The sequence below is a fragment of the Corvus hawaiiensis genome, chromosome 9 (genome assembly GCF_020740725.1).
Source record: "Corvus hawaiiensis isolate bCorHaw1 chromosome 9, bCorHaw1.pri.cur, whole genome shotgun sequence".
Classification (NCBI taxonomy): Eukaryota; Metazoa; Chordata; class Aves; order Passeriformes; family Corvidae; genus Corvus; species Corvus hawaiiensis.
Window position 1 is genome coordinate 13696202 of NC_063221.1, and position 10076 is coordinate 13706277.

The following is a 10076-nucleotide window of genomic DNA, read 5'->3' on the forward strand; positions in this document are numbered from 1 at the left end:
GTCTATCCATGCATTCGGAGATTTCTGAATGGATCACTGTTGCAACCTGGATTACTGCAGCAAACAATCCAGCCCCTTTATGAAAAATGAACACTTTGCAGTTTAGCATTGAACATGAGTAAACTTGAAATTCCAAGGTTTAGGCCTGTGATTGGTGTCTCAGTTATCAAATGCTGCCCAGGACATTAAATATCTTTTTAACTGGATAAGCAGAGCCTCCTTATTTTTGTGATGCAATAGAATGAGAAAAATCTAGGTTAAGTTAACCTCTTAAATTATTTATTTCCATTTCTTTATTTTATACTGGAAATAGCACAGTGAGGATGTGCTAAAATACATGAAAGACTTCTTCAAACAGAAATTTCTTATGATCCTATTTTCCCCTCAGTACACACACATAATAGCACATTACTGCATTGACAGAAGGCAGTCAGGAGAAAATGGCTGTGTTGCAATACTGCAGCAAATAAGAAAATTCCTATGAATAAACAGTATTTTCTGATAGCGAGTGTTCCAGTAAGTTATTAGATATCAAAAATCATCAGTTTAACAAGTATTGTTTTCCAATGCTTTTACAGGTTTGGTGGGTTTTTTTACAGTTTTTACTGATTAGTGAAGCAATGACAGTGTGAAATACACTTTATACACCAGAATTAGGTGTATTGATATCCTATCTATCCTGAATTCCTGCAGTAAATTCTAATCTCTTGATGTACCTAATGAAAAAAACATTGAAATTACATATATTAGGCAGTAGGGAGGAAAGTTTGTATAAAATAAATTATTAAGCATATCCATTATCAAAAGGGAGTGGACCTTCTCAAGATGTAACACAGATTCATTCATCCTTATTGGCGTTATTCCCTGGACTTAGATGCTTAAATTACTTTTATGGTCCCCTACTAACGGACTGGCTGTTTTTCTGGCCTATCCCTGTGCACCTTTTAAAGTACAAACAGCCTCAGTTTGGCTTCCTGTAACTGCTGAAAGCTGGGACTGTGTGCTCAGATCAGAAAGCATAAGGGGAAAGCAGCTTTCATGCCAACGCCTTCTTTGCAGCCACATTGGCCATGCTGGAGATGACCCAGCTGTGCCTGTCCATGCCAGCCTGAGAGCCAGAAGCCAATGGCCCCAGTGTGCCACAGGATCTGGCTTGAAGCTTTGCAGATTTTGCTACATTTCACAATACAATTTTCTAATCAGCGTGTGCAATAGCTGTTCTCCACTCTTCTCCCTCACAGGTGTTTTTCAGCAGTATAATGCATTATTTATATTGTCCTGGCCACTTAAAAGGGTTCTTCCATCTGCACTGGCAACACTTTCAACACTCATTAACATACACTAAGCAGTTAATTTCACTGAGGTTTAATGATTACCACAACAGTTGCGATGACTGAATTTTACTTCTCTTTGGAATAAGAGAAAATTGAAGATGAAACTGCTGAGAAATTAGTTGACATAACTTTTAAAGGGTGCATGCAGGTAAACACGTAGGAATAGAGTGCATGTGATTACACACACCCCAAATTCACATGTACTTATGCATGTATGGGTCCTTTGCTGACAATCCTGTAAGTCATGTGTACTTACAAGAAATTGCAGGTTGCACACGGTGCTTGGAACCCTCCTATTCTTGTCATGGCCTGTTTATGAAATTGGAAAAAAACTTACATGGGTAGCATTCATAGAAGCCAATACCCTGACATATAATTAGAGTAGATATATATTGGATTCATGTCTAGCTACATTTGATTATAATGTAGGCTCTAAACAATATTTTACAGTGACATTTTTTGTTAGCAGTTCAAAAGTAGAGTATTCTGTGTATCCAAAGAAGTGCTGTTACATCAGTGGCAGAGGAGCTATTAGTGCAGGCATGAGACTACTGATTGCAGTGGTACTTGTACTTCCAAAGCATCCTTCCCTTTGGGATTTGAGGAACTTTACAAATATCATTTAGTATAAACCTGGGCAATAAAAAAATAGATTCTTATCCCCATTTTGTAGATGATGAAACAACCAGCCCAGAAGTATAAATGACTTTTCCAAAGATTACACACCAAGTCATGGCATCCATGCAGAAAAATCCAGGGGCTTCCTCTCAGCAGACTCTAATAACTATACTAAAGTGCTTCCTGGATTGATATTATGCAGGAAAACAGATATATATTTATTTAGAACTAGTTCTTCATTCCCTCATGCTGGTATGTTATGACAAATATGACCATAAGCAGAAAAGTGCAAGCATTAGAACACTTGGAAGTCATTTGTGCAAGTGCCAAAAAAACCTCACTTCATTTTCCCCTATTTATTACCCACAAAAAAACCTGCAATAATGATGCTTATGAACACTTCAAGAGAATGTTGGGATTTTATTTCCTTCACCAGTCCTTCTACAAATTATACACTCACTTGCTCTATATAGCAGCTACCAATATTCATTCCTATCACAGAGACTGGGACTATCTACCCATTTCTAGCTATCTCCAAAACAGCTCCTGTGCAGTTGGGCTATCACAGCCTCCTCCTGGTATTTGCTCACTTTGGAGCTCTCCAGATGCATTCTGCCCCATATACTTTCACAGCCCACAGGCTGTACAAAAGTACATCTATTTTCTGTTCTAATGGTCACTTCATGCTCAACTTTTTCCTTAATATAAATAAGTACTGGAAATCATGAATAGACTTACAGGAGTCCACTGTACAGAATTGTTAAAGGAGATGAACCAAGCCAGAAACACCTGGATTGTGCATGGTATGATGCTTCTTGTACAGCTCAGTTTAGGATGTAAAAAGACTCCATGATTGAGATTTTCCAACTATTACAATCAGTAATGGCTGGGATTTTCTAATGTAGGCAGCTACTTCTTCCAAAGCCAAGGGAAAGAGACTGAGGGCTTCTAAAAATCCCACTGCTTTTCTGTGTAACCCTATCTGAACCTCTTTGGGAAGAGAAAAAAAGCCTAAAAATATCACATTTTTCTTAGTTCTTACCTGAACTTCCTGACATTTGTTAGTATGGAGATATATTTGACCTAACTTTTTACTAGCATCTGGTCCTTCTATCAGGGAATCAAATTGCTATATTGCTATAAACAAAGACTTTTCATATGTTCTCTTCTGCCAGTGGAAAGAAAGGAGAAAAGAAAAGAAAAAAAAAAAAAAAAGTGTGGGCAGGGAAGAAGATTTTCGCTACTTCAAAAAAAAATTTGCATGGGCTAGTTTTAACTGTCAGCCCCCTCACTGCTATGGAAAATTCACAGTCCAGAAGTGATTTCCCTTTCACATGACATTTGTCTCTGTTCTATTTATCTACATACAAAATGAGCTAAAGAAATGTCTCAACTGGAAACTAATTGGAATTTTCATTAATTTCCAAATCCCTGACTTTTCATGCCAGAAGGATTTTAAGATCCTGCCTGCAGTATGTTAGTATCACCATTCCCTAGCAAAAAAACCTCAGCATGCAAGATCAACTTTAATACTGCCACCCAAACAATTAAAAGGTTCATTCCACAGCTGAGAATACAGGCAGGGATTAGATGAATGCTCTTTGTAGACAAGAAGAAGCTGTTACCAGGAAAATTTCTTGGACTGAACACAAATTTGGAAGTGCTTAAAAGCAAGAGGAGACTCACCTTGTGTCAGTGAGCTGTTAAACATGACTTCTGCAAAAGTTACTTGTGCAGCCTTAAGCAGTTTAAAACATCATCAGCTGATTCAACTTGACCGTTCAGCCAAGGCTTGCTCTGGGGCCTTGTCCTTGTTCTTTCGAGCAATACTTTCTGAACTGAGAGGACTTTCTGGTTTGTTTGAGTTCTTTTTCTTCCTCATTAAACAGAGACCCAGTCATGAGGATCTCTCAGCTATGGGGAGGCTGGGATGACAAGACAGAGGTGGGCTCTGACAGCTCTGCTGCTTCCTTTTTACTGTCCATGCTGTCAGCGAGTAGGTCAGCAGACCTCAGGTACTGCTGGGATTTACAGAAGAAGCCTGCTGATGGGATATGAATTATCACTACAATGGGAATGAATTATCATATGTGGAAAAAATACTTGTAGTATTCCTTAGTTTTAAATACCAGTTCCATCAAGTTACATCATAAAATAAGCAGATCTATGGGTTTCTGTTTAATGAGGAAGGAAAAGAAAAATGGCGCCTACTACAGGGCAGGAGGGAAAAAAATCCTCATGCCTCTTACAAAGTGCTCTGTTTTGGTATTCCAAAAAGAGAAGCTTTGTCACTTTTTCAGTCAGCTACCCCTCAGCTATACAGCAGCTCTCCTAAGAGTCTTTCTTGATCACTACATGCTGCCTGGGAATAAAAATTTGATCAGAAGTATACCCTGACTCAATCTGCTGATCATTTAGCGGCTGAAGTACAATGTCATCTCTTTTCACATTGAACAGCATCTCAATACGTTTTGAAAGATCATTCTCTGAAAGCATCTGACTCCCATGACAGGGGTACACAACTCAGTTCATATAGTTTAAACTAAATGAAGGCTGAAGAGGTTAATTAATTATTAACAACATGTAACTAACTGTAATCAGTGAGCTATACATTCAGGATAAATACAAGTAGTCTAACAGAGGAACCACAGTACTGACACTTAAGCATACAAATCTCTGAACATTGTTCTCTAGCCTCAAAAAGCCCCTCACACATGGAGCAGCACCCAAAGAGCTGCAGAGCTGAGTGCACACCCCCACAGGGACTCTGACCACCACCTGCTCTTACCCCTCTCCTGCTGCAGCTCCAGGGCCTCGAGCTTGCTGTGTGCCGGTGCTGCTCCCACCATGCCCTGGCACTGCTGAGCCCACCTGGAGTGCTCACACACCTGCCCTGCCTGGGCCCCCTGACACAAAAGGTGGCTCTGGGATCACTCAAATCCCTGCCAGGGGCTCTTCCATAGGTTTTATCCATTCAGAAGCAAAATCTCACAACTCATTTTGAGTCCACATTTAGCTTCCTCGACTTTTTTTCTTCATAGAAGAAACAGTGCTTCAGATTCCAAATTTTTTTTGTGCTTTCCCACTAATTGCAATACTGTGTTCTATAGGCACCAATTAGTATTAGTATACCTTATAACTCATGCATTCACTGTGTTTTAATTATCTTAGAAACTACAAGTTCAGGAGGGATTTTATTCTGATTTCTTTCTGCTTATTAGTTTTCTGGTAACTTATTCCAAATTAAGTATTCCAAATTTAAACTCAGACCTTCAGAAGGGTTATCTCATGCCCATTTCTGAGACTATTTACTAATATATCATGTAAAAATAAAAGCCTTCATCTTGATAGGTTATAGACCTCTACCTTTCAAGCTAATAGCAGTTCATGCTGTAGAAAAAGAGAATTCAGCACACGATAGCAACCCATCTACAAAAAAACAAATCCAGAATAAAAAATTATGTACAATGATAACCAAGTATAAAAACCTATAAGATTCTTTAAAATGGGAAATTCCAAAAATATCTTCAAAATATTGTACCATACATAGATTGATATATGTAAATAATAACGTCTCTTAATTGACCCAGAAAATAGACACAGCCTACCCTGCTCATTGAGATCTCAGCGTGCATTCAGTTATTTTCATTTTCAATCCATACAATTTCCCTGCCTGTGAACGAAAACTACCCAAGCAGCTTCTGAGTTTTCACCACAGCATTAACCCAATCCTAAGTGACTGAAATAGGCTGGCATAATACATTCCTTTCCAGTTACAGAGTATAGAATTCAGGCTTCATGTGACCCTCTCTTTTGAAGTGAATAAATTCACTCTCAACACCAGATAGTTTGTTTTCCACATTTCCTAGATAGACATGGTTATCACTATAGCACAACCATGTAGCTCAGAAAAGTGGTTATTTTTAAATTTTAAAAAAGTTAATTAAATGTTTCACTTCTTTTTACATTATTTTCTTTAAAAACATGCTATTTGACCTGATTACATGCACATCACTGTGTGGTATTAAATCTTGGTTCCACCAGGAGCTTGTTACTAACAGATATCTTATTAATGTCCCCTAAAATATAGATTTTTGAATTGTTTGGAAGGTCAACATCCAAGATGGCATCGACTTTCATTATTTCCTCCCAGACAGCCTAATGGATTAGAAGCCAACCAATACAGCCAAGTTTACTAAATAATTCTCATACTCACTTTCTTTAGCCAGCCTCCAGTACAGAAAGAGCCATGTGTGTGTGAGCATGGGGCAGTCAGGCACAAGCTTTGAGTACAGACACGCTGTGTGTACATGCTCTTTTTTTTGTGTCTGCCCTTAACCGCCTTGTTACCCTGGCGAATGGAAAACTGAAACATCCATCAATGCTAGCTTTGTGCTGAACTTCCTGAAGGCAGAATTGGGGGGGAGATTATGTCTTCATTTCATTTATTATTAAATGTTCTTCAACTCAGAAAATATTTTACTAGGTTATATTTTAGTTTATGCCCAAAAACCATAACTGTGCTTCAAAAGATGTAAATACAAAAATATATATCAATAAAATTTTATGGGTATACTTTTACATATTTATATTATTCTTCAATAAGAAGAGGTTCCTTCAGTGAAGGTGACAATCAATCTTCAACATAAGCCTGAATCCCCTGGAGCTACTATGAAGTTTGGAGCATTTGTTCTTGTGCTCTGATGTCAAGGAGAGTTGTGCAATTATTTGCATTAATGCATTTGTTTTTTTTAATTTCAGCGTGTGGCAAATTGATGAAAATCACAGGCCCCATTACAGTGAAGATATCTGGAACCCGATTTGGAGCCTGGATGACAGATCCATTGGCATCAGAGAAAAATAACCGAGTATGTTAAGGCATTATCTTCGTGTCCTGGAGTCTTACTTGGCTTCTTTTAATCCTTTAAAAGATACTTTCCCTTTAAAAGATACTCGCAAGCATGTTTCTTCTACTTCAGTCATTTTCACACTCAAACATCTTCAGAGAAAAAGCAACAGTATTTTTGGAAAAACATCCAAAGACAAAAGTTAACTGAGCGCTTTTGTGCTGTTTCCTTCAAATTTTTCAGGCTTGACAAACATCTGAACTGACAACACAGTTTTTTTATTTTGTAACATATTTAAGTGTGCTTGGGTCTTTTAAGAACCGGAGTAATCTAAAACAAACATCAACACTTTTACCCAAGAGCAGGACCCATAATGCAGCACAGTTAAAATTGGCAGAATTAGGTCCCATGTAGGCTCTAGTCAGACCATTTGCTCCATCATGTCCAAGTTATGGTATTGTTTTGTTGTTTGATCTGCAATAGTATCTCAAATTGGCAACAGTTTTGAGAAGGTGCTCTCTCCATCAAAGGCCTTTGGAAGTCAAAACACTAGGTGTCATTTGTATGAGACCCACAACATTAATTTTTTGAATACAGAAAAAAACCAAAGGCAACAGAAAAGACAACATAAAAATGACAACAAATAAAGATTTATGTGCAGCTCTCCTCTGCCCACTGTGTCCATGCAGGTTTGCTACTTAGTCCAGAAATCTCAATTACCTTTAGGAGAGCAGCAAACTCTTAGAAACTAAAAGGAGAAAAGGAAAAATGCATGAAGGAGAAAAATGGAGGAATGGAAGTTCCATACAGAACATTAAAAAGAAGTAATAATTCTCCTTTAAGGGGAAAAAAATGGCTTTGAAACTCTACTAGTTTCTTTGCTATTGTTTTTGTTTCCTTTACTAAGAAAAGACTATGTTTCTTTGAATAGAGATTCAGCTGAAAAAAGTTTAACCACATTTATTCCTAAGTATAAATTCAAGTTTATCTCACGTGACATTTCCCATCTCTCTCTTGGAATATTAGTCTCTAGAAATATCTTTAAGCAAGCACCATATAGCAGAGGCCCAAACACTGAATAATCCAGAATTAAATTTCTCTGAAAATGCAGACACTGTAGTTAGTAACAGTTGTATTGAGAGTTCACCTGTCAAGGTAAGTTTTGATTCACAAATTAAAGAGTTCCTCCTGCTTTTGTAACAGGAATGTGGGCAATATTGTACTTTGACAGCCTGCTGCACATCTAAAACTTGTTTTCCTTCTTTTTCTGCAATGTCTCCATCATGCCATATCATGATCACATACCACACACTGTGTTCAAGATGTTTACTCCCAGTCTTTGTTTTCTTTCCAGGTCTGGTACATGGATAGCTACACTAACAATAAAATTGTCCGCGAATACAAATCAATCGCCGACTTCGTCAGTGGGGCTGAATCAAGGACATACAACCTTCCATTCAAATGGGCAGGAACCAACCACGTTGTCTACAATGGCTCCCTCTATTTCAACAAGTATCAGAGCAACATCATCATCAAGTACAGCTTTGACACAGGGCGGGTGCTGGCACAGCGTAGCCTGGAGTACGCTGGCTTTCACAATGTCTACCCTTACACCTGGGGTGGCTTCTCTGATATCGACCTGATGGCAGATGAAATTGGGCTGTGGGCTGTGTATGCCACCAACCAGAATGCAGGCAACATTGTCATCAGCCAGCTAAACCAGGATACACTGGAGGTGCTGAAGAGCTGGAGCACAGGCTACCCAAAGAGAAGTGCTGGAGAATCCTTCATGATCTGTGGCACCTTGTATGTTACTAACTCACACTTAACAGGAGCCAAGGTCTACTATTCCTATTCCACAAAAACCTCCACTTATGAGTACACAGACATTCCTTTCCATAATCAGTATTTTCATATATCCATGCTTGACTACAATGCAAGAGATAGAGCTCTCTATGCCTGGAATAATGGACATCAAGTCCTATTTAACGTCACCCTTTTCCACGTCATTAAAACTGAGGATGACACATAATTCTTTCCCTTACCTCCCTCCCTCAAAGCAGTCTCATTTGTGATTAACTCTAAAAGCATCCATCTCTCTCAGTTCCTTTTAATCTACATTTCTTTCTTCATTAAACAAAAGCAACATTTTCTACTATGTAATGCATTTTAATATGGCTTGAACCTGTCAAAAATGACCTGTCAGAAATAAAAAGCATCTTAACTCATGATTCTGCAAGGTCTGTCAAGACCTTGTCTTGAAAAGCACTAAAGAGGATTTAAATGGCTAAAGACAGTTTTAAAAGATTATGATCTGCCTTATTTTAGAGTCAGAGACTAATGGTGGCTTAAATGCATGAATGTCTTTTTTTACCTCATTTTTTTTTTTAATATATTGCTTAACTTCAGGAAACATTTCGGTAGTGTCAGACACGTATTGCACAGTGTATTTTTTTATTTATTCCAAAAGAAAGATTTAGGAATTTAATTTACTTAGACAAGGAGTATGATTCATTTTGCCATCATCCAATTTCAGATGTGGTGCTGTACAGTATGTTTTTAAATCTCTTGCAAACATTTTATCAACAGTGTGTATTTCTACCATTGTAACCACCATTGTGCAATTGTATCTCTTCACTTACGTGAAAGTAAACTAAGTACTATTTTTTATAAAATATATTGAAGCTGAATTGCAGTTCTGGCTATGAGTCAATTGAAAGTGGTAAAAATCTGATAAAAGGTTGTTATTTCTGAGAAAGACCAGTAGCTTCTCAGATGCATGATTTCTATTCTCAGCTTTGCTTCCTAGATCCCCTCCTTCTCCAGTGGTGCTTACTGGCACATTTTCAACTTTGAAGCTTCACACCAGTTCCAGCTTTACAATTGTCTGCCCTGTCCAGCCTGCTGCACGCTTCACTCTCTCTCAATCTCTTTTTTGCCTACTTTCCTCCCTCCCACCATTTGACTGCCCCTGTTTATGCCTATCCCTGCTCTGGGCTTTACAAGTGAGCGTGGGAGTGCAGCCGAGAGTCCCATGTTTGAGCTGCTCTGGGGCACTGAGGAGCAATGGTACAAGCCAAGCTGCTCTCCTTTATCTGTCTGTCTTCTTACTTGTAACAGGAGAACATCTGTCTGTTGACAAAATTCTTCTCTGGGATGACAGTAATCACAGAAAACACAACAGGGAAGGTACAAAGCCCAGATGATCAGTGTGGCCCCTGGTAGCCACCATAATTCTTGTTAGGAAACAACATTGAGGCCAACCTCTTGCAAAGAG

General features: G+C 38.4%; 1 protein-coding gene across 2 annotated transcripts in view; it reads left to right on the top strand.

The window, feature by feature from the left end:
• OLFM3 (olfactomedin 3) overlaps positions 1 to 9494 on the top strand; it is a 54821-nt gene extending 45327 nt beyond the window's left edge. For both annotated transcript variants that reach the window (XM_048312895.1, XM_048312894.1), the window contains exons 5-6: positions 6714 to 6820; positions 8154 to 9494. In XM_048312895.1, coding sequence (XP_048168852.1) covers positions 6714 to 6820; positions 8154 to 8831 — 785 coding nt within the window. In that variant the 3' untranslated portion in view covers positions 8832 to 9494. The remainder of the gene's footprint in view (positions 1 to 6713; positions 6821 to 8153) is intronic.
• Positions 9495 to 10076: the final 582 nt, after the last annotated feature.